At 46.3% G+C, this 24,838-nt stretch overlaps 1 protein-coding gene across 1 annotated transcript in view; it reads left to right on the top strand.

The window, feature by feature from the left end:
• Positions 1 to 24,539, top strand: part of PPP2R1A (protein phosphatase 2 scaffold subunit Aalpha) — a 36,629-nt gene extending 12,090 nt beyond the window's left edge. Inside the window, exons 11-15 of the mRNA XM_077260055.1 lie at positions 9,914 to 9,974; positions 10,540 to 10,694; positions 11,795 to 11,937; positions 15,226 to 15,317; positions 23,648 to 24,539. Coding sequence (XP_077116170.1) covers positions 9,914 to 9,974; positions 10,540 to 10,694; positions 11,795 to 11,937; positions 15,226 to 15,317; positions 23,648 to 23,664 — 468 coding nt within the window. The 3' untranslated portion in view covers positions 23,665 to 24,539. The remainder of the gene's footprint in view (positions 1 to 9,913; positions 9,975 to 10,539; positions 10,695 to 11,794; positions 11,938 to 15,225; positions 15,318 to 23,647) is intronic.
• Positions 24,540 to 24,838: the final 299 nt, after the last annotated feature.

Here is a 24,838-nt window from a genome sequence, read left to right as displayed (position 1 = left end):
TTTACACTTTACATAGCGGCCTAACTTCTTTTGTAATTAGGGTAGTCTGAGTTTTGTTCCTTCTAGTTTCTGTCTTTGCTCCCGCTGAAATCTGCTCTTTAAAACAGGGCTCGTCACTTCAAAGAAATGGAGTAAAATACTGTGTAAAAGTCCATGAGCGCCCCTCCATTCTGACTTTTTTTTTTTTTTTTGTGGGTTGCTCTATTGCTGAGATATTCATATTTTGTTGCATGGCGTGCAGTATGTGAAATTTCTCATTGTAGTGCAACTATTGATTTTTTACAATCTTTTCTTGGAACACAAAAAAATGAAGTAGCCGTGAACCACCAAATGACAAAAGAACAGAGTTTATTAAAACATATATCTGAGGTGTAGTTGGAGGATTATCATAAAAAGGTATTAGACAGGGAAATCCTCTGTTGTACCTATTCACCGTATATAAACTATACAGGGTATAAATGGGCAAAATCTCAAGAAGTATATATGCTTCCAATATGTCCGAATATATCCATAGTACAATAAACAGAAATGTCCATAAACATAATACTGCTACTCACAGGGTTCCTCCACCAAAATAGGAAATCCCATAGGAAGCATATAAGGGGTGTGTAAGTCTTACACTAATCCAATGGGATACAAAAAGTATCAGACACACCACTCAAGAGATGGTATAAAAGAGTGACAATTTTTATTGAAAATACACATATACTAAAGCAATTGATAAAAACAAAAATAACAAAAAACCAGTAAGAGGAAGGATAATCAGTAAAGTGCACAAAGACCGAAGACATGAGGTAGATAGATAGTAATACTGCAGGCTATGGGGATGAAATAAATATCTATAGTACACTAACTCCATAATAAGCTGCATGAGAAGTGGCCATCTTAGCCAGAGTATAAAGTGCCAATGCAAAAGAGAGCTAGTATAGTTGTATACACATACCCATGGAGTCCGCCTGTCTCTCCTCAGCCTCACAAAAGAGCCCCGACGCGCGTTTCGCGTTTTCTGCTTTATCAAGGGGAAAGAAATTGTGCATGTCCGGTCTTCACTACAAGCTCCAATTTATAATGCATATTGATTACTGCACCTGCTAGCGTTGTGTCACGCATGGCACCGCCGCCTCCGGTTCCTAAACATTGCTGTTTCCGGCACTCACAATCGGCGTGCGGGGAGGAAATCCTCCATGACGTCATGTCCGCACAGCCGATGGTACAGAGGCCTTCAACAACATGGTGGTTCCCGGGCGCGATGCGCATGCGCGTCACCATTTTGTTAGTCACCAATCAGGCAGATAGAATAACTAGCCGATCATGCAAGCATAACAGCCCGGACCCCAGCGATAAGGACCACATCGTATAGAGAAAAGAAAAAGGTAACACCACCACCATATGGAGAAACATTATTATATAAATACTTTGGAAAACATCCCATATCGAAAATATCATATCAGAAATAATGAGAATACACATATGACAGGAGAACAATGTTATCATATCGTCGCAAAGAACAAAACATATAGATGTTCAAAAAAAGTCCTCATTTCAACTCTCCATGTCCCCAGATCATGATTTATGCGTATTTCTCAGATTAAAAGATGCAGTAGTGTTCTCTTCCAATGCAGAACATTGATCAACACGGATATCATGGTGTTATAAAGTGGCAGATGCTTCAAGCCAGAATATATATTACTGGACAAATTTCCAAACTTATTACTAAAACAAAAAAACATAAAGGAGAAAAAACTAATTAAAGACAAGAACACAAAGATTTAAAAAGCAGAGATCTATAAAAATGGAGCAAAGCTCAGTTTCTCATTAAGCCCTACAGGGGACATAGTACCGAGTTCCACAGTCCACCTTGTTTCCGTTTGTGCTAATAACTGTTTCAAGTTGCCCCCTCTGATCCCCCCATGAATCCTATCAATGCCTTTAACCTTAAGGCCTCGGGGGTCGGAGTTATGATGTAATAAAAAATGTTTGGGCAACGTTTTTAGCATAGACACATCCTCCACCTCTTTCGCAGCCAAGATGTCCCTCACATGTTCTCTTACTCTAATGCGCAGTTCCCTAGTTGTTAAACCAATATAAATTTTGGAACAGGGACACTGCGCAAAGTATATAACGTATGAGGTAGTGCAGGATATATAATGAACAATATTATATTCATGCGTCCCCGCGGCATTTTTGAAGGTCTTGGCCCTTACACTACTGCATCTTTTAATCTGAGAAATACGCATAAATCATGATCTGGGGACATGGAGAGTTGAAATGAGGACTTTTTTTGAACATCTATATGTTTTGTTCTTTGCGACGATATGATAACATTGTTCTCCTGTCATATGTGTATTCTCATTATTTCTGATATGATATTTTCGATATGGGATGTTTTCCAAAGTATTTATATAATAATGTTTCTCCATATGGTGGTGGTGTTACCTTTTTCTTTTCTCTATACGATGTGGTCCTTATCGCTGGGGTCCGGGCTGTTATGCTTGCATGATCGGCTAGTTATTCTATCTGCCTGATTGGTGACTCTAACAAAATGGTGACGCGCATGCGCATCGCGCCCGGGAACCACCATGTTGTTGAAGGCCTCTGTACCATCGGCTGTGCGGACATGACGTCATAGAGGATTTCCTCCCCGCACGCCGATTGTGAGTGCCGGAAACAGCAATGTTTAGGAACCGGAGGCGGCGGTGCCATGCGTGACACAACGCTAGCAGGTGCAGTAATCAATATGCATTATAAATTGGAGCTTGTAGTGAAGACAGGACATGCACAATTTCTTTCCCCTTGATAAAGCAGAAAACGCGAAACGCGCGTCGGGGCTCTTTTGTGAGGCTGAGGAGAGACAAGCGGACTCCATGGGTATGTGTATACAACTATACTAGCTCTCTTTTGCATTGGCACTTTATACTCTGGCTAAGATGGCCACTTCTCATGCAGCTTATTATGGAGTTAGTGTACTATAGATATTTATTTCATCCCCATAGCCTGCAGTATTACTATCTATCTACCTCATGTCTTCGGTCTTTGTGCACTTTACTCGGGTATTATCCTTCCTCTTACTGGTTTTTTGTTATTTTTGTTTTTATCAATTGCTTTAGTATATGTGTATTTTCAATAAAAATTGTCACTCTTTTATACCATCTCTTGAGTGGTGTGTCTGATACTTTTTGTATCCCATTGGATTAATCCATAGTACAATGTATCAGACAGGGATAAAGATAGTCAAAGCACAATGCTAAGCTTGCACATGCTGTGTATGATGCCTCCTGACACGGGTTTCGCCTTGTTGCTTTATCAAGGGGAAATGCTCGCCAATAATACTATTTTTTTTTTTTTGTTTTGGTTTGTTTGTTTTTGTAATTTACATCATGGCTACTCCATATTTTTTTTTTTTTTTTGCATTTTCATGTGTCCTTCGTCAACAAAGGCAGTTTTCATCTCCTTTTTTATTTTCTTATTTTGGTGGAACTTTGTAATTATTTTGGTTCCTAGCACCCTGCTGTTCATATAGCAAATCGTGTATTTTGTCAATACTTTTTTTTTTTTTTTTTTTTTTTTTTCGGGGCGTACACTTCAGTCCTCTCCCAGATGCTGCCGAGCTATAATTGGGAGAACAATGTGTCTCCTAATTGAATAGGCACACCCCTAAAGATGATTGGGAAGAAACGCTCAGCTGCACTACAAGCAGAGATTTCACATACTGCTTTAGAAAAGCAACAAATGTAACATTTCGAGCTAAAGCAACATTTTAGCAGTTAAAATTTAAAAATTTTGGTATAAAATCCTGTGAGGCACATGTGGTGTCAATATGATCACTGCACACCAGTAGCGTAGCTACTGGGGGGGCAGAGGGGGCCATCGCCCTGGGCCCTGTCACATGAAGGGGCCCACCGGGAGCCAGGGCCACTTCTGTGACGAGGCAGAGCACCGCATAGGAGCAGAGCAGTATAATGCCTGCTCCCGTCCCGTCTGACAGAGACTCTGCAGGCTGACTAGCACAGCGGCCAGCTGCAGTCTCCCTCCTGCAGTGAATGGTTTCGCCCCTCTGACCTGATCATGAAGGTTTTCCCGGCTGCAGTTTTTCTTCACTCTGTGCATGCTGGGATTGGCTCAGGCACGCTGGGTCCTAGTGCCCACCTTGCATTTCACTTAAGGTACCTTCACACGAAACGACGCTGCAGCGATAGCGACAACGATGCCGATCGCTGCAGCGTTGCTGTTTGATCGCTGGAGAGCTGTCACACAGACCGCTCTCCAGCGACCAACGATGCCGAGGTCCCCGGGTAACCAGGGTAAACATCGGGTTGCTAAGCGCAGAGCCGCGCTTAGTAACCCGATGTTTACCCTGGTTACCAGCGTAAAATGTAAAAAAAACAAACAGTACATACTTACATTCGCGTCCCCCGGCGTCCGCTTCCTGCACTGACTGACTGACTGACTGAGCGCCTGCAGTAGCAGGGCACAGCGGTGACGTCACCGCTGTGCTATGCTTTCACTTTCACTTTGCGGCGCTCAGTCAGTGTGGGAAGCAGACGGCGGGGGATGCGAATGTAAGTATGTACTGTTTTTTTTTTTTTTTTTTTTTTACATTTTACGCTGGTAACCAGGGTAAACATCGGGTTACTAAGTGCGGCCCTGCGCTTAGTAACCCGATGTTTACCCTGGTTACCAGTGTAAAATATCGCTGGTATCGTTGCTTTTGCTGTCAAACACGACGATACACGGCGATCGGACGACCAAATAAAGTTCTGAACTTTATTCAGCGACCAGCGACATCACAGCAGGATCCTGGGGTATTGTGGGGGCTGAAAGTGAGTGAGGGGGGACGGGGTACTGGGGGGTGAATGTAAGACCATTTGGGGGTTGTGAGGGCAGAAGGTGGGTGAGGTGGGACAGGGCACTGAGGGGTGGATGTGAGATGATGGGGTATTGGGGCTTAAGTGGGGGAGGGGGACAGGGCACTGGGGGCTGAATATTATAATGTTTTGTTATATGTACTCCATGTAATATTTGCTGTCTGGGGAGACTGGAGATGGGGGGGGGGGGGGGGGGGTAGGGGGCATTTGATACGTACCACCTGGGTCTTTTATGAGTATTAGTATAAGGAGCCCGCATACAGTAACCAAGAGCTGCATCACAATTACAGCACCACTCCAGCATTATTTTTTATTTCATTGCTGGAGCGGAGCTGAAAATCCCCGTCCCCTGCCCCCTGTCTGATACTCGCCTTCCAGCGTCTTCATCTGTTTCAGTCTCCGCTCGGCTCCGTCTCCTGCAGTTTGTGGCTTGTCCAAGGCTCCAGTGTTTCATGGAGCAGCGCAGAGGTCACTAATCAGTGTGAGTCTGTGGGAGCCTCGTTCTGGCCTCTTTCTCACTCTCGGGCTATGTGCACACGGTGCGGATTGGCCGCTGTGAATTTGCAGCAGTTTTCCCATCTGGTTTACAGTGCCATGTAAACCTATGGAAAACCAAATCCACAGTGCCCATGGTGCGGAAAATACCACGTGGAAACGCTGCGTTTTATTTTCTGCAGCATGTCAATTCTTTTTTGCGGATTCCGCAGCATTTTACATCTGCTCCTGTATAGGAATCCGCAAGTGGTAAAACGCAGGTGAAATCTGCACAAAAAAACACAGTAAATCCGCTGTAAATCTGCATACGAATCCGCAACAAGTGCACATAGCCTCATAGTCTTACATTGAGCGCTTGTGACATAACTTCTGGCCAGTCAGAAGCTGCGCTCACAAGTTTGAGCCGCGGCACTGCAGCAGTGCCACAAAAGTGAATACGCCGGAGGATGAGTAAATGACCGGGGCATCCAAATCATGACAAGGAGCTGTGAGTCGTCCACCATACTGTGTATACGGGAGCTGCTGGCCCATCATACTCTGTATAAGGGAGCTGCGGGCCAATCATACTGTGTACAGGGGAACTGTGAGGGACAACATACTGTTTGATGGGAGCTGCAGGCCCATCATACTGTGAATACGGGAGCTGCGGGCCCATCATACTGTGTATAAGGGTATGTTTCCACGGTCAGGAAACGCTCCTTGTTTGACGCTGCGCAGAGCTGCAGCGTCAAACAAGCAGCGTCCAGATGTTCCAGCATAGTGGAGGGGATTTTATGAAATCCCGTCTCCACTATGCGTGGAAACCCGCACGCGGCGGCCCTGCGACTACGGACATGCTGCGCGTCTTTTCAGATCGCAGCATGTCCGTACACCTTGCGGGGACGCAGCGTCCCCGCAAGGCATATCACAGGGCGCTATGGGAGAGAGCGATCATCCCGGATGTGAAGAGTTAACACACCCGGCATGATCGCGTCCCAGAAAGGGGGCGGGGCTTAGCGCCGAGCGGCTTCGCCGCTGCGGCGACACCGCCGGCCATCCTGACCGTGGAAACATACCCTAAGGGAGCTGTGGGCCCATCATACTGTGTACAGGGGAACTGTGAGGGACAACATGGGAACTGTGAGGGACAACATACTGTTTGACGGGAGCTGCAGGCCCATCATACTGTGTATAGGGAACTGTGAAGGCATATTGTGCATATGGGAGCTGTTGGCCCATTACACTGTATATGGGGGAGCTCTGGGGGGCATTATACGTTCTATAGTGGAGTTCTCTCAGCATTACACTGTATAGGGGAGCATTGGGCTCAACTATCTATAGGGGAGCAGTGGTATCATACTGTGTAGAGCGGAGCAGTGGGAACATCATACGGTGTACAGGGGAGTTATAGAATCATCATACTGTGTATAGGGGAGCTGTGGGAGCTTTAGACTGTGTATAGGGAAGCTTTAAGTTCACGATACTGTGTATAATGGAGCAGTACATGGGGGAACTTAGGGGGACATTATTATTGTGCATATGGTCCAGTATGGCGGTAAAGCAATGTTTGTTTTTGTATATAGATTTATTTTCAATAACAGTAGGGTCATATTCTGAGGTTCCCCTATATTCACAACTAGAGTGCGCAACCGTAGCTGTAATCAGGGTTAGCTGGTTAGGGGCACACTCAGATGTTTCGCCCCCTCCAAAGTTGAAACCCTAGCTACGACTCTGCTGCACACCTACATTAATTCATTGTAAAATGGGGTCAGTTATGGAGGGTTTCGCTGCTGTGGCACCTCCGGGGCTCTGCCAATGTGATGACTCCTGCAAACCATTCCAGCAAAATCTGATCTCCGGGATGGCACTGCTTCCCTTTGGAGCTTTGCACTGTGCCTCAAAAGTAGTTTTTGACCACATTTGGGGTATCTGTACGGAGGAGAAAGAAAATGAACTGGACAATTTGTTGTGCAATTTCTCCTAAGGTCCTTCTTGAATGTTTAAAAACTTGGGGCTAAAGTAACATTTTAGTGGAAAAAATGGCAATTTTCCTTATAATTTGTCAAATGTTATATAATTCTGTGAATTGACTGAAGGTTTAAAAATGCTCATCACACCCCTCGACTTCCAAAATGGGGTGACTTGTGGGGGTGTCTGCAGTTTTGGCTTGTCAGGGGCTCGTCAGATGTGACATGGCATTCAGTCTACTCCAGCCAAAATTGAGCTCCAGTATTCAGTTGTTGCTGCTTCCTTTCCGAACCGTGCCGTGCGCCCATACAACAGTTTTCCATCACATATGGGATATTGGCGTACTCGTGAGAAACTGCACAAAATATTGTACGTTCCATTTTCTCCTGTTTCCCTCGAGAAAATAAAAAATTAGGGCTAAATTATCATTTTGTTAAATTTTTATCTTATCCTTCCACATTGCATAAATTGTGAAGGACTTGAAGGGTTAATTAAACGTCTTTGAATGTGGTTTTGAGCACCTTGAGGGGTGCAGTTTTTTAGAATGGTGTCACTTTGGGGCATTTTAGGTCATAATCCCCTCTTTCACTTCAAATGTGGTGTAATCCCTTAAAAAAAAAAAAATTGGTGTTGGAGAAATTTGAAAAATCGCTGATCAACTTTTAACCCTCCCAACAATGACACTGTCGTGAAAAAGCAGCCTTGGAATCCATGGGATGCGGTGAAACTTTCCAGGGTTGTTACCCTCTAAAGTGACACTGGTTATCATTGTAAAATTTGGCTTGGTCATGAAGGTGTAAACAGGCTGGGGGGTGAAGGGATGAACTCAATATTCCTGAGCAAGTGCTTTCCTTCAGTTTTGCTTCAGTCCCTGTAACTTGGTTCACAGGTACTTAAATCTCTCCTGCTTTTGGCGGCGTTTTCAAAAACTGCTTCATCAGTCCAAGCTTAATGTGGAGCGGTGGCAGAACTTTCGTAGGATCAACTAAACTTCCCGCAGCCATGTTCTTGAGACCAGGTTGCAAATATCTTCTCGTTGGACAACTTGTTTTCGCACTAGTGATGAGTCCTAGCCCAACTGTTCCATTCTCACAAGAAGCAGGTGTACTTTGAGTATCCTCCTTTCTGCCAAAGGATCAAAGGCCTTGTGTGCATGTAATTTTCTCACCGGGGAAGGTTGTGAAAGTTACAACTCTTTTGTTCGTTGCTGCAGATCCACCAAAACGGATAATATTCAAACATGTAGATTGACGTGGAAATAAAACTTGCGTTGCCGACTATCTAAAAATGCAATAGGAGACCAGATGCAGGTTTTATTTGTCTCGAGGTGATCTCACCTCTTTATCAGGACATAGCGCAGTGATATATTGTTTTGTCCTGATGAAGGTGTGATCACCTCGAAACACATTGACGTATAACTTCATCTGGTCTCCTATTCTATTTTTGATCCTCGGCAGCACGGGTTCTATATCCACCTTCAAGTTTGAAGGATCCAAGAGAACTTTCAGACCACCACATCATCCTTGATCCTTGTAGTTGAGTTTCTTGAGGATAGTCTAAATTCTCACAGCTTTCCTTCAGATGCACTGGAGAGCATGCTTGCTGTCATTGTGCAGTAGCACAGCTTTCAGTGTTTGTTTTTTTTTGGCTGAATCAATAGCGTCCCCACTCACCTTGTACTCAATGTTAAATTTTTCCATCAGCCTGTGAAAATTATTGCAATACACTAGAGCCCCATCTTGAGAAATGTATGGATGGGATTCCTTTTTCTCTACTTCTGTGCCATGAAAAATGGGTACCAAGAACTAGCTTGTTCGTTTTTCTTTAGTCTAGAGCCTAAAAGAAATGTTAAGGAAGGCCCAAGTCCCTGACTAAATACTTATTTTGAGCTGTGACAAAAAATTCCGGCTCATTGGGACCTGCCTGAATGTCTTTCTGAGCGCCTCGGCTGATCTATGATCACAGGCTACATCAATGTGAAATCTAAAAGCCAAACAGTTTAACTTTTTTTTTTTTTTTTTTTAATAAAACCCAATTGCAAAAATTTTTAGTCCCAAATACATACATTCACATAGTGATCAACCCGTTTTAAACGGCAGACTTTATCTAGAACACCGCATCTGGCCTGTCATGATCAATCGTACGAATGACTGGAAGTTGCCAGAACTGGAGCAGCTCGTTCAGCCCACCCCTCACTTCTGGCTCTTACTTGGTCTCGATCATTGAATCTACTTTTATATAGAACGGGGATTTTCTTTGACACGTCTCCCTTTTTTTTTTTTTTTTTTTCTTGTGATCTTTAGATATCATTTCGCTATTCCTCTGCTTACAATAATTTTTAATAAATGTTGGCAATATTCGATTGCATTAAGCCCCCCCCAGACTGATGTCTCAAAGATACCCCAGCTCAAGATTCTGGGGGGAATGTGCTGGAATCTGCCTATGACGAGCCGCATCCTGTCCTTCACTATCCCTGATGGGCTCCTCATAACACAATGTTCAGCTGAGGCGCTTATTAGCAGCAGGGAGCGCTCTAGTTCTTTACTAAGGCTGACTTTGCTTTGACATGCAGTAATGGTGTTATATTATTAATTTTTTTTTCCCAGGGTGTAGAGTTCTTCGATGAGAAGCTGAATTCTTTATGCATGGCGTGGCTGGTGGATCATGGTAAGTAATGTTATCTTAAGTTTTAAGGCCCTGAACGGAGTAAGTAATATGCATGCATGAGCCCCACTATATGGATTGATGGAAGTCCCATGCAACCAGACTCATAAATTACAAAAGTGATTTGTTTCTAGAAGCCCTAACCAATAGTGATGAGTGAACGTGCTCTGATAAGGCGTTACCTGAGCATGCTCGTGTGTCAAGTATCTTCGATGTGCTCGAAAAATATTAGGGCATGTCTCGCCACTGTTCGGTAGCCGCAACACACGCAGGGATTGCCTAACACATTTTTTGAGCATGCCGAAGACAGTCTGACACATGAACATACCCGCTCGGATGACACCTTATCAGAGCACGTTCACTCTTTACTAACTGACCGTATTCAGCAATGGAGACCAGAATAACCCTCTAGGTGCATGTTATAAGCCGCTGCGATGATTGCAATGAAACACTCGCCTAAGTGGTCAGCAATTTCCTCCTGCACGGACGTCCCCACTGGATTACACTCCCCAGCGTCCTCAGATACATTTTTGTGTTTATATTACTCTTCCCTTCTCCTGTCTTTCAGTGTATGCCATCCGAGAGGCGGCAACGAGCAATCTGAAGAAGCTGGTGGAGAAGTTTGGTAAGGACTGGGCTCAGGCCACCATCATTCCCAAGGTGCTGGCCATGTCCAACGATCCAAACTACCTGCATCGAATGACCACATTGTTCTGCATCAACGTGAGTGATTGGCGACTTCCCTTATTTCTGTGGTGTGTGGAAAAAAATATCTCTATCTCCTTCCCGCCCCCCACCACATTACCACACACAATCCCGCCTGCTTTTGATTTTACACTGTGAATAAAATGTATTAGTACTATTCTGATTTTAATTATTATTAACTTCATTTTAAGTTAATTTACCACCTGCGTAAGCTGGATTGAATGTTGTCATAATTTACTTTAGTTTAATCACTAGCAGCGTTAATTAGATGGCAATGAGCATGCCGAGCGTTAGCTGGCTGGAAACCGCTAGTGTGTGTGTGTGTGTAAAATAAATGAAAATAAATAAATATCTATCTATCTATATATAATCTCTATCTATCACACCATAATGTATATTAGTATAAACTCCAACCCTGGTACCTGCAGGCATGGGATGATTCCTGTACCAGTTGTGACTTGTATTGTTCAAGATTATTGTACTTGTTTTTATTATGTATACCCCCCCTCACATGTAAAGCGCCATGGAATAAATGGCGCTATAATAATTCCCACCTCCCTTTGCTTCTTTAAGGGTTTATTAAGACCCTGCTCTTCAGTAGCGCTTTAATGCAACATGTAGTGAACACCCTTGTGTGGCTTTTTTTTTTACAGGTGGAAGATGCAAAATGTTTCGCCTGTACAATTTGCATCTTGCTTTTTCAGGTGCAAGGCTCGTCGACACACAGCATTCTCCCCCCCCCCCCCCCCCCCCCCCTCCCTACTGCCATTTCTTTGGGCAGAAAAAATGCAATTTTTTTACAGTAGGCACAGTGAGATTTTCAGAATATTTTACTCTTATTATAGAATTTATTGCAGGTCCCATCCCTTCATTGATGTCACTGTTGATCACTGAGGCCGGGCATAAAAAACATCAAAACCGTATATGATGTAGAATAGATCCTGCAGCATTTTTTTTTTTTTACACTTATCAGTTGGGGGGGAAAAACGTCTTGTGTGAACATGCTTTTATCTTCCCCTTTGAATACCCACTTAGAAGAAAAGCACGGCCTCTGGTGAAAAGTTTGTGTCCGGGGTGATAACTTAACCCGTGCCTGATTTTTGCTTCTTTGGCTCCAGGTTCTGTCAGAAGTTTGTGGACAAGAAATCACAACCAAGCACATGCTGCCCACGGTGGTCCGGATGGCTGGCGACGCCGTGGCGAACGTGCGTTTTAACGTTGCCAAGTCTCTGCAGAAAATAGGACCCACTCTAGACAACAGGTAATAAGACTATGGGTGGCACGGTCCATCACAGACCCTAATTCTCAGTTATACAGTGAAGTATCCCAGGCAAAACTTTACCTATAAAGGATATTCCATTTGATAAATGAGTTTCTCTGTGTGGGCTTCTTTATTGTTTAGATGGAGTAGGACGGTTTATGTACTGTATAAGCCGAGATCCCTAATTTTGCCATAAACTGGAAAAACATATTGACTCGACTATAAGCCTAGGGTGGGAAATGCAGCAGCTACTGGTAAATGTCAAAAATAAAAGTAGATACCAATAAAAGTAAAATTGAGACATCAGTAGGTTAAGGGTTTTTGAATATCCATATTGAATCAGGAGCCCCATATAATGCTCCATACAGTTCATGATGGGTCCCATAAGATGCTCCATAGAATATTATGCCCCATATGCTGTTGCTGTGATTAAAAAAAAGACATTCTCGTCGCTCAGGCCCCCCTGCACTTGCGATACTCACATAATAATAATAATAGTAATAATAATAATAATAATTTATTTATATAGCGCCAACATATTCCGCAGCGCTTTACAAATTATAGAGGGGACTTGTACAGACAATAGACATTTGTTATGAACTGGTGGCCTAGGAGCAGCATGGACGAGCTCTGGAGTAGGTGGCCTCTATACTGACCACAGACCCTGAACTTAACACATCAACTAGAAGTAGCCGTGGGATGTTCCTGTCACTCCCTAGACACCTCGTCACGGCCGGAGGACTAATTACACCTAAAGAAAGAAACAGGAATACTATCTTGCCTCAGAGAAAATTCCCAAAGGAAAGGCAGCCCCCCACAAATATTGACTGTGAGAGGAGAGGGAAATTACAAACGCAGACTGAAAACAATTTAGCAAAGGAGGCCACGCTACCTAGAAAGAAAAGACAGGAAAGAGTACTGTGCGGTCAGTATAAAAAATACTACAAAATCCACCACAGAGAATACAAAAATCTCCACACCTAACTAAAGGCATGGAGGGTAACTCTGTGACTCCAGAGCTTCCAACTTGGCTGAGTAAATCTTAACATAGACAAAGCTGGACAAGAAAAAACATAGCAATTCACAGAACTATTAAGTCCACCGCATGTGGACTGCAAAAACAGAGCCAGGACTTATCTTTGATTTGGACAATCCAGAAGGAGAAACCAAGCAGAGATGTGGATCCCTAGAAAACAATGGACAACTGGCACTCAATAAAGGAAGGAGCCAGACTAAATAGCCCCGTCCAAAGTGGAAGCAGCTGATGACTGTTGTGAAGGACAAACAGCAGCACTACCACTTATAACCACCGGAGGGAGCGTAAGAGCAGAACCCACAACAGAATTCACAACAGACATTACAGCATAACAGAAATCACAGTTCTAAATAGATACCAGGAGGAATGAGGGCCCTGCTCGCAAACTTACAAACTGAGGAAAAGGGGAGACATTTGAGGTGGACACCTGTCCCCATTTCATCGCCGCGAGCCGCTGTGTCTTCCGCGTCCTCCGCATTGACTGTTCAGGCAGAGGGCGCGCAATAACCATGTCATCGTGCCCTCTGACCGGAATGTCACAGCCAGAGGACACGGAAGACTGAGCCCGGTGGTGGAACAGGGACAGGTGAATATTGCAATGCTCACCCTTCCCCATCATACTCGCCTGCTCCCGGCGCGGTACCTTCTTCTCCGATGGTCTCTGGTGCCCGCGGGCAGTTTGTTCCAGTGTTCAGCGGTCACATGGTACCGCTCATTAAAGTAATGAATATGCGTCCATATTCATTACTTTAATGAGTGGTACCACATGACCGCTGAACACCGGAACAAGCTGCTGGCATCAGAGACCATCTGAGAAGCAGGGACCGCACCGGGAGGGTGAGTATGATGCGACAGCCGCCACTCCCCGGCCGACCCCCTGGGACAACGACTCGAGTATAAGCCGAGAGGGGCACTTTTAACCTAAAAGAAAAAAAAAAAAAAAGGGCTGAAAATCTCAGCTTATACTAAAGTGTATATACGGTATTTCACTTTCACCTTTTTTTTTTTTTTTTATTTTTTTTTTATTTTTTTATAATATTTATTTATATAGCACCATTAATTCCATGGTGCTGTACATGAGAAAGGGGTTGCATACAGGGTTATAGATATCATTTGCAATAAACAGGTTTACAGTGACACACTGGTACAGAGGGGAGAGGACCCTGTCCTTGCGGACTTACATTCTATGGGATAGTGGGGAAGAGACAGAAGGTGGTTATTATTATAAGTATAAGTATTATTATGTAGTATAAGTATTATAGTAGTTATATTCTTGTACATAGGAGCAGTATTATATTAATCATATTATTGTATGCAGAGGGCGGTATTATAGTAGTTATATTATTGTATATATGAGAAGTATTATATTCGTTATATTGTTGTATATAGGGGCAGTATTATAGTAGTTATATTCTTGTACATAAGGGGCAGTACCTTTTATATTCTTATGCTCTGTCCTCGTGGTTGGGGGGGTCTACCTTTTTTGGCAATCAATGTGTAGGTGGTGAGTACTTTTCGCTAGAATACTCCTTTAAGCCTCCATACATCCAATGCAAACATATCATTTTGCAAGTCCTTTTCCAGTGATGGTTGCAAAGTGTTGCCCAATATGTTTGGTGATTTAGGTGTAAAATGAGACATGGAGGATAAAAAAGCTGTTTTTGGTCACCGTGTAATTGCAGACCTGAGATAGTGAGGCGGCGAAGATTGATCCTGGCACACATTTGGTAGGTTATGAGGTGATAGAGAGCCGTATAATCTACTATTATCCCAGGGGCGAAACTCCTTCCTTTTCCATCTTTGGGTTATGGAAGGGGTATTTCCATCTCAAAAAATGTAGCAAATACCCCCAATTAGAAATGTAGTATAGTTCTCCTGATAAGCTACTGCAATGCCCAGAACATGCTTAGGTATCCATGGTTACGACCACTCATATAGTGACAGTTACTAGTGGGCTTAACTATGGATACCTAAGCTGCTATATAAATAAAACTGCAATGTCTTGCTTTGAGAAAACGATTTAAATGTAGAATCGTTCTTCTGGTAAACTAACTTTAAAGGTTTTTGCTATTATGAATTTTATTTATTAGTATTTTATTTTTTAGTATTTTTAATGTTATATATTGAGATAGGATCTTGGAGACTCTAATACTTTTAAGTGTTATTCCAGTCTGTCGGAATCTGTAGGGAATAATGTAATACGAACATGCATGATTATTGACTTCTCCATTAATGTTTCTTGCTCGTTGCAGCACCTTGCAGAATGACGTGAAGCCGATTCTGGAGAAGTTGACTCAAGACCAAGATGTCGACGTGAAATACTTTGCACAAGAAGCACTTACAGGTAATGCATGAAACTAACCTGCAGCCCTTTCCAGATCAGAAGACTCTGCTTTCCTTCTTATAATCCATATTTGTGTCCATAGGGTCAGTATAAGGCTAAGTTCACACTGGAATGTGAATTGATGCAGTTTTTTTTTATTTTTGCCAGTTTTCAGCTCCGTTTGGCTATGTCTGAGATTATAGAAATTTCATGCACACAGCTTTTTTCTAATTTTTTATTTTTATTTTTTTGTTCGTATTTTGTGGTTTACTTGTTTTACTCTGTCGCCTCATTGGGGGACACAGGACCATGGGTGTTATGCTGCTGTCCACTAGGAGGCGACACTATGCATAATCTGAAAAAGATTAACTGTGGCTCCTCCTCTGCAGTATACACCCCTGGACGGTGTCAGCCTTCTCCAGTTTTTGGTTAGTGTCGCATAGGAGGCAAACCTAAGATTTTTTTACTCCACTTGTTTCTGATGGATTACAGATGAAGAAAAGTGGGTCTCCTGTGAGACTCCCGGCATGGCTCCTTCCTCGGCCCCCTATTATGGGGTGCCCGGTTGAAGTAGAGATGGCTATTCCCCATGTTGCTCCTTCCCCAGTCCCTCGGGTACTGGTTTGAAGTCGAGACTCCTTCCCCCCCCCCCTTCCCAAATTCCTCTTGGTATCTGGGTTGAGGTTGAGGCGAGGATAAAGGCCCCTGAAGGTGACAACAGCACCCTCCCTAATCCCCCTCTGGGGGCATTAGGTTGAGGCACCTCAGGTAGGGCCTATACAGGCAGCACTCTGCTGTCAGCACACTGCGCCTGCATCCAGGGACCCCAGCCCGGCTGCGGGCTCCTGTCGGGGCTGGGGGAAGTGCAGGCAGGCATGACACAATACAGACACAAGGCTCCCTGCGCCCGTCTCTGCGGCAGCACCAGCTCTATACTGCCTCAGGGGGACCCCTCACCGGGCCCCCCTTCCGCTTACAGCCCCACCGCTATCCTGCCTTTAAATCTGGGGGGGTCCAGTTCAGATCCGACCCCCTCCCGGACTTTCGCGCCGGCCTGGAGCCCTTCTGGGCATCAGGCATCTAAATTAGGCCCCGACTTTGGCCTAGCTGAAGCCGCCGCCTCCTCTCCGCCCCCCGGATGACAAATATGACACTCTACAGTGTCATATAGGGGGCGGATCAAGACAGAAAGGGCGCGTTTTTCTCAGCTCTCCGCCCCCTTCTCCCCCTGGCTCTTCTCCTCGGCGGCCATTTCTACTGCAGCAAGGATTAACCCTGCATCTCCCGGTGACCAGGACCAGGCCAGCCAGTCTCCAGGGGGGCACAGGACTGTGGATCTTCGGCGCTGGACCTAGGGGCAAACTGGTGGGGTAAGATCACAGCTGGATTGTTTTACTCGGCTGTGAATCCATATTCCCTATAAGGCTCCCCTGTAAGGTCCTCTGCATAGCAGCTCTTCTGCACTCTGTGCACTATGCCGGGCTCAAGGTCCAAGAGAACCAGGCAGAACTGCTATTATGCATTCTGCACAGCCTGCAGGACTGCTCTCCCCAGTGGCAGCACGTACCCGCATTGCCAGAACTGTATACAGACTAATGTGTCAGAGCCCCAAGAAGCCCCTGCCAATGCCTCGGTGTCTAATGCCACGCCGGAATGGGCTACTCAGATGTCGCAATCTATGACGCAGTCTATAGATAACCTAACCTCCACATTGCTTCAGGCTCTGCAGGGTCATGCCTCGGCTATGACCGTTACCCAGCAAAGGGAGAGCTTGACTCAGGAACAAGATGACCCTGGCACATCCACGTCTAGGTGAGGACGCAAGCGGACCCATAGATCAAGTCCATCTGTGTCATCCCATAGCACACGGTCATCCCCCTCTAGGGAGAGACACCGTAGCTCCAGGTCATCTAGACCGTCCCATTCCAGGGACAGACAATGCAGATCTCCGCAATCCCCGACCAGAAAAGGCCTCCTCCCCAGCTCACCCAGCAGGGGTCGCCTCAGCGATACACAGGATTCGGAAGCCATCTGTGACCCGACTCAGACAACGAAACGGAGGGGTCCCTGATCCCAATCCCCCCCTAGCAATTCAGCGCTAGTTGAGGACTTAATCTCTTCCATCCATCGGGTGCTGGACATCTCTGGTGGCGGAGCAGAAGCTCCAGAACACAAGATTTCCTTTGAAGGACCTCTGAAGCCGCCTAAGGTTTTCTCTAACCACCCAGAGTTTAAGGCGATCCTTAAAAAGCAGTTCTCACAGCCTGAGAAAAAATTTGCTAATCGCGAATATCTGGAGGCGATGTACCCCTTCCTGCAGAACCAAGGAGTGGACAGACCCACCCGAAGTGGAACCCCCCCCCCCCCAGTCTCTAGACTAGCAGCACAGACCCTCCTTTCACTGCCTGATAGCTCAACCCTCAGGGATGCAGCAGACCGGCAGGTAGAACGCATAGCTCTTTCAATTTTCGAGGCCGCAGGGGCATCCCTGGCTCCCGCGTTCGCTTCAGTTTGGGCTGCCAAGGCCATTCTGGCCTGGGCCAAAAATTTACAAGCTGGCCTCCAAGCATCCGCTCCTGAGCTGTCGCACCAAGCGGTTCAAATAGCAGTCGTAGCAGATTACATGCTTCATGCAGCTCTGGATTCAGCAAGGGGTGTAGCGTGGATAGCATCAAACACCATCACAATTCGGCGTATCCTCTGGCTGCGGGAATGGAAAGCCGACGCAGCCTCAAAGAAGTCCCTCACGCACCTCTCCTACCTCAGTGGGCGACTTTTCGGTGAACAGTTGGATACGATGATATCCAACGCCACCGGGGGTAAGAGTGCCTCTTCCCCAACTGAAACCTAAACGCACTTGCAAGAAGCGTAACCAAACTCTATTCCGATCCTTTCGGAATTCTTCGGGCTTGTCCGTCTCGCGTCCAGCACAAAATTGTAACCGTTCCCCACGCAGGAACAATTCGCTATCAACGCAAATGTCGGACAAGACCTGGCAGTCAAAAGCAGCCCAGTCTAAACCCAGAGAAGGAAAATCTCAGACTTTCTCCTCATCATGACTCACTGACCCCGGAAGACACCACACACGTAGGCGGCCGACTTTTGCTCTTTCATCAAGTCTGGCTGCCTATTAGGGTATGTGTTCACGTTCAGGAAATGCTGCGTTTTTGACGCAGCATTGAGCAGCATGCATAAAAAACGCAGCGTCCAGATGTTGCAGCATAGTGGAGGGGATTTCATGAATCCTGTCTCCACTATGCAGTAAAAGACGCATGCGGCACACCCAAGAAAACTCACATGCGGCGCGTCTTTTAAGAACGCAGCATGTCCTTACACTGCAGAAAAAACTCAAGGACAACGCAGGTGACCAGCCAGTGACCTCAGGTGCAGATTTGGTCAGGATTTTACCTGCATAAAATCCTGACCAAATCCTGAAGGAATCCTGAAAGTGGACACATACCCTTACAGAAGGCAGGTGGGTCAGGGAACTAGTGTCTTCCGGATACAAGATAGAGTTCACCTCCAACCCACCGGACCGATTCTTCCTCTCTGTCCCCCCAAAACCACCAGCCAAGGCTCGTGCCTTCCGGCAAGCGGTCTCCTCGCTTTTCAAGCAGGAGTCATAGTACCGGTCCCCACGGCCGAGCGCTTCCAAGGGTTCTACTCCAGTCGATTCGTAGTCCCCAAGAAAGGAGGCAGCGTGCGGCCCATACTGGACCTAAAACAACTCAACAAATACGTACGGGTCCGTCCCTTCCACATGGAGTACCTTCGATCCATCATTCCGTCCATGGAGAAGGGAGAATATCTCGCCTCCATAGACATACAAGACACATACCTGCATATACCGATTGCACCTGCTCATCAGAGATTTCTCAGGTTCGCAATCTACCAGGACCACTACCAGTTCGTGGCTCTCCCGTTTGGACTCGCCATGGCTCCCAGAGTGTTTACCAAAGTCATGAGTCACCATGGATGTCCTGCACTCCAGTGGCATAGTAGTCGTTCCATACTTGGACGATCTACTCTTCAAGGCTCCCACCTTCAAGGACTGCAAGCTCAGCGTCTCAATCACAATCGACACTGAGTCGCATGGGCTGGTTAGTCAACCTACAAAAGTCATCACCAACCCCGAGTCAGTCTCTGACCTTCCTGGGAATGCTATTCAACACCTCCAGGGGTCTAGTGCTCCTTCCCAAGGACAAGGCATTGGCTCTCCGTCTAGGAGTTTGCACCCTCCTCCGCAAATCCCCTCGATCTCTCCGGTTTGCCATGAGAGTCCTCGGCAGGATGGGGGCAGCAATAGAAGCTGTCCCATTTGCCCGTTTTCGCCTCAGGCCTCTCCAACTAGCCATCCTCAAGTCCTGGGACAAGAACCCTTTCTCTCTCGACAGGGAGTTGTGGCTAATATCGGCAACCAAGAGGTCCCTGCACTGGTGGCTCAAGCCAACCTCGCTAGCAAAGGGGAAATCCTTTCTCACAAGTCATTGGAAAGTTCTGACCACCGATGCGAGCCTCCCGGCTTGGGGTGCAGTGCACCTACACTACAGGGCACAGGGCAAGTGGTCCCCAGTGGAAGCGACCATGCCCATCAACATCCTGGAAATTCATGCCATCGTCCTGGCATTGAGGGCCTTTCATCACTTACTGGCAGCCTCTCACATCAGAATACAGTCGGACAATGCCACAGCTGTGGCATATGTGAATCACCAAGGGGGAATCGGCAGTGCCCAGGCGATGCGAGAAGTCACATATCCTCCACTGGGCGGAGGACACAGGGTCGGTTCTCTCGGCGGTCCACATTCCTGGTGTGGACAACTGGGAAGCAGACTTCCTCAGCCGACAAGAAATAGACTCGGGAGAGTGGTTTCTCCATCCCGAAATTTTTCGCCAGATCTGCCATCGCTGGCGGATTCGTGATGTGGATCTAATGGCATCCCACTTCAATGCCAAGGTCTCCAACTTCATGGCCAGAACACACGATCTGCGGTCGCTCGGAGCAGACACCCTGGTTCAGGACTGGACCCAGTTCCAGCTTCTGTACATTTTTCCACCTCTCCCTCTTGTTTGATCTTCCTCACCACTCTGGATATCAGGGGGAGTTCCAACCATCCTAATTGCACCGGACTGGCCCAGACGTACATGGTACGCCGACACCGTACAACTTGCAGCAGACGCCCCCTGGCATCCGCCCGACCGCCACGATCTTCTATCACAAGGCCCGTTCTACCACCAAAACTCAGGGGCTCTCAATTTGACGGCATGGCCCTTGAGACCTGGGTTCTAACCCAGGCAGGGCTCTCGCCGGACGTCATTGGAACCATGATCAGGGCACGGAAGCCAGCCTCTGCCAAGATTTATTGCCGTACCTGGAAAGCTTTCTTTACCTGGTGCAAACCTCGTGGCCAGACCCCACACCCTTATTCCCTACCCAAAGTACTTGGTTTTCTCCAATCGGGTCTGGGGGCCAGGCTGTCATTGGGCTCGCTTAAGAGCCAGGTGTCAGCCCTCTCTGTGCTTTTTTTTTCAAAGGCGCATTGCTACCAAGCCGCAAGTAAGGACTTTTTTCTTCAGGGGGTTTCCCGATTGGTTCCCCCTACAGACGACCACTAGAAACGTGGGACCTCAACCTGGTCCTGACAGCATTGCAGGAACCACCCTTCGAACCCCTTAAGGAGGTCCCGCTCCGCCTTCTCTCCCAGAAGGTGGTTTTCCTGGTGGCAATCACCTCGCTATACAGGGTGTCTGAACTGACATCACTCTCCTGCAGACAGCCCTTCCTGGCCTTTCACCAGGACAAGGTAGTTCTTCGTACGGTCCCATCCTTCCTTCCGAAGGTTGTGTCCAACTTCCACCTCAATGAGGAAATTTCACTACCATCCCTTTGTCCGGTTCTGGTTCATAGAGTGGAGAAGGCTCTGCATACGCTTGACCTCGTCAGGGCATTACGTATATACGTGTCTAGGACTGCATTCTTCCGGAGGTCTGATTCTCTTTTCCTCCTTCCGGAAGGCGGCCACAAGGGTCTGCCAGCTTCCAAAGCTACCCTTGCCAGGTGGATCAAATCCACCATACAAGAGGCCTACCGCCTTAAAGGGCCACTGTCACCCCCTCCAGCCGTTATAAACTAAGAGCCACCTTGTGCAGCAGTAATGCTGCAGTCTAACAAGGTGGCTCTTTTAGTTTTTGATTCATTTATTACCTCAATAAAGCGTTTTAAAAATTGGCCACACATACCAGATATTGTACCAGGAGGCGGTCCGAAGGTCCTGTATGAATCCCCCAACTGCCGTCACTCTTCTCTTCAGGGCCGATGGTACCCGCCCCCTTCGCGTTGTTGCTTCTTAAATCCGGCGCCTGCGCTGTGCGTGCCTGCCTGGGGCCTGCGCAGTGTTCTTTGTCAGTCACATCTCAGATGCTGGGTGCCTGACTGCGCCTGTGCGGGCAGTGCGGCCGCCCTGTTACTGAATCCCCGCCCCGCACTGTTATTCATTATGCACAGTGCGGGGCTGGCATTCCTGGGCATGCGCACTGCGCTGTTCAGGCGCTCCCCCATCTCGGACGCTCTCCCGTCTCTGACGCTCCCCCGCCTTCCCAGGAACCCCAGCCCCGCACTGTGCATAATGAATAACACAGTGCGGGGCGGGGATTCAGTAACAGGGCGCAGTCAGGCACCCGGCATCTGAGATGTGACTGACAAAGAACACTGCGCAGGCCCCAGGCAGGCACGCATAGCGCAGGCGCCGGATTTAAGAAGCAACAACGCGAAGGGGGCGGGTACCATCGGCCCTGGAGAGAAGAGTGACGGCAGTTGGAAGATTGATAGAGGACGATTCGGACCGCCTCCTGGTGCAATATCTGGTATGTGTGGCCAATTTTTAAAACGCTTTATTGAGGTAATAAATGAATCAAAAACTAAAAGAGCCACCTTGTTAGACTGCAGCATTACTGCTGCACAAGGTGGCTCTTTTAGTTTATAACGGCTGGGGGGGTGACAGTGGCCCTTTAAGAATTCTCCTCTTCCAGCCGGTATTACGGCACGCTCTACACGGGCGGCACCAGGCTTCGGCACAACAAGTGTGTAAGGTGGCCACTTGGACTAGCCTACACACGTTTACTAAACACTACAGGGCTCATACCCAGTCCTCAGCGGACGCGAGCCTGGGTAGATGTGTTCTGCAGGCGGTGGTGCCCTAAGTATAGGGGCCTGTCGGCACAATATTCGTCCATTGCTTCCCACCCAGGGACTGCTTTAGTATGTCCCATGGTCCTGTCCCCCCCAATGAGGCGACAGAGTAAAGGAGATTTTTGTGTACTCACCGTAAAATCTTTCTCTTAGCCTCTAATTGGGGGACACAGCTCCCATCCTGTTGCCCTTTCCAGGCCGTTGTAACTGAGTTCTCATATTGTTTTCTTGAGCTCGTACATAGTTGCCTTCTTACAGGCATAATAATGTTATTTGTTACGTTCCTCCTACTGATTTTGCACAAAACTGGAGAAGGCTGACACCGTCCAGGGGTGTATACTGCAGAGGAGGAGCCACAGTTAATCTTTTTCAGATTATGCATAGTGTCGCCTCCTAGTGGACAGCAGCATAACACCCATGGTCCTGTGTCCCCCAATTAGAGGTTGAGATTTTACGGGGAGTACACAAAAATCTTCTTCTTTTTTTGGACATGGAGCATGTGCTCAGGTTTTGCTGCAGAAAAAAAAAAATGCATCAAAAATGCCCAGTGTGAACTTGGAGTAAGGCAGAGCAGTAGCTTTTAGGACGCATTCACTCGTTTCTCGTCGAGCTCGTGCCTCTGTTTTAAAGCTGTAGCCCGAGTTAGGCTGCTTTTACACTTGCCGTGTTTTTTTGCGGGCCGTATTGCCATAATTTTCACGGTCTGCCGCAAAAATACTGGTTTCGTATAGTAGGGAAAAAGTATTTGAAAAAAAAAAAAAAATGGCTATCCGCAAAAACAAGCTTCTGTTTTTGCGGCCCCATTAATTTTCAATGGGGGCCGTGTCCGTAAGCCGTGAAAAATATCGAGCAGGCTTGATATTTTTTTCATGGCCGTAAATACGGCCATTAGACGCTCCGACCAATTTTTGCGGCCCCATAGAAATCTATTGGGGCCGCAAAATCACGACACGTGTAAATGAAGCCTTAATGTTGAGTGAGCAGGTGGATTTTGGACAACCGTAGGCTCCCGTTAGACGTTGCTGCTTAGCTGGAGTCTCTTGATTTGGGATTGCACATCTTTGTTCTATTTTCCTGCCACAATGTTTTTGATCATCAGTGTTTCAATTTGTAAGAAGCAAGAAGTAATTCCCATTTTATTTATTTTTTCCACCATTTCTTCTAGTGCTGGCTCTGGCGTGAAAATCAATTTTCATAACCCTGTGGTGACACCGCGTACTTCGGAGTGATTTATATATATATTTTTTTTCTCTGCACGATTTCCACTCACATTTGTGCTCATGATGCCACATTGTAACTCGACCTTGGTTCAGTCCTACCCGGTGGTGTTCGCTCTCCTACAACCTCCCGGATCTCCACTACTTTCCTTTCCATAAGTCTGGACAATACTTCTGATGAATTTAGTGGCTGTGGCTTTTATCTCTTTAATATGCTATTACTCTGTCCAAAAAGGACTCAGAAAGGGGATCACAATGTTCATATCGGGTGCTTTGTTTCTACCATAAGGATTTATCTAGGTATACCAGAAAGGGGAATATGGCAGCTTTATCTGTATTTTTTTTTTTTTTTTTCTCTTTTTGTGACATTCTGCATTCAGATCCATACAATTATTCCTATAATATGCTGTGTAGTGTTTTAACATTGTACATACTGATTAGGTTCCTCCTATTGTCGGCGCAGCGTCCGGCACAGAGCAGCCGCCCCGACAAAGGGACGTCAAACAGAGATGCAACTTCTTAATGGAGCTGCCTGCTGCTTCTTTTTTTGTCTCACAACACTATATTGCCATAGACTTTCCGCATTCAAGCTGCTATTTTTGTCCTGGAATTATTAAAAAAAAAAAAAAATGTAGTAGTGTTTCACTTTTCACTTGTGTTTGAACGATATGCTACAGGAAATTTGTGTAAAAATTTTCGAAAAGGTCCGAGAAGATTGTACCCAAAATTACGTCACGCTGGCAACGGTCACGGTCTGTAATGTCGATTGAGTGTTCATCAATTTGAGCTGCCTTGATTTGTAAAGTTGCATTAATAAATATACAACTATTTGTTTCCAGAGGTCTTGGTGTTTGGTTGCATTGAAAGCAATTTTGTAAGAAAGAGCGTCTTCTGAGCAATTCTAACCATTTTGCAAAGTTCTCTGAAAAAACAAGCTACTTTTACTATTTGGTTTCTGAAAATCTCAAGAACGGAGGAATTTTTAGTTCAATAGTATATACGGTTCGTTGTCTAGATTATCGGTCACTTCTAGTGTGTTGACAGGCTTTCTAGGCAAGGAGTGCATACTTGTTAGTGCTCCTGAGGAAGCCTGGATCTGACCATGCTTGCAGCATGGGAGAGCGCACAATTCATGCCAG

The sequence above is a fragment of the Ranitomeya variabilis genome, chromosome 4, assembly GCF_051348905.1.
Source record: "Ranitomeya variabilis isolate aRanVar5 chromosome 4, aRanVar5.hap1, whole genome shotgun sequence".
Lineage (NCBI taxonomy): Eukaryota > Metazoa > Chordata > Amphibia > Anura > Dendrobatidae > Ranitomeya > Ranitomeya variabilis.
Note: the sequence above shows the minus strand (reverse complement) of the source record. Positions and strands in the feature narration are given on the sequence as shown.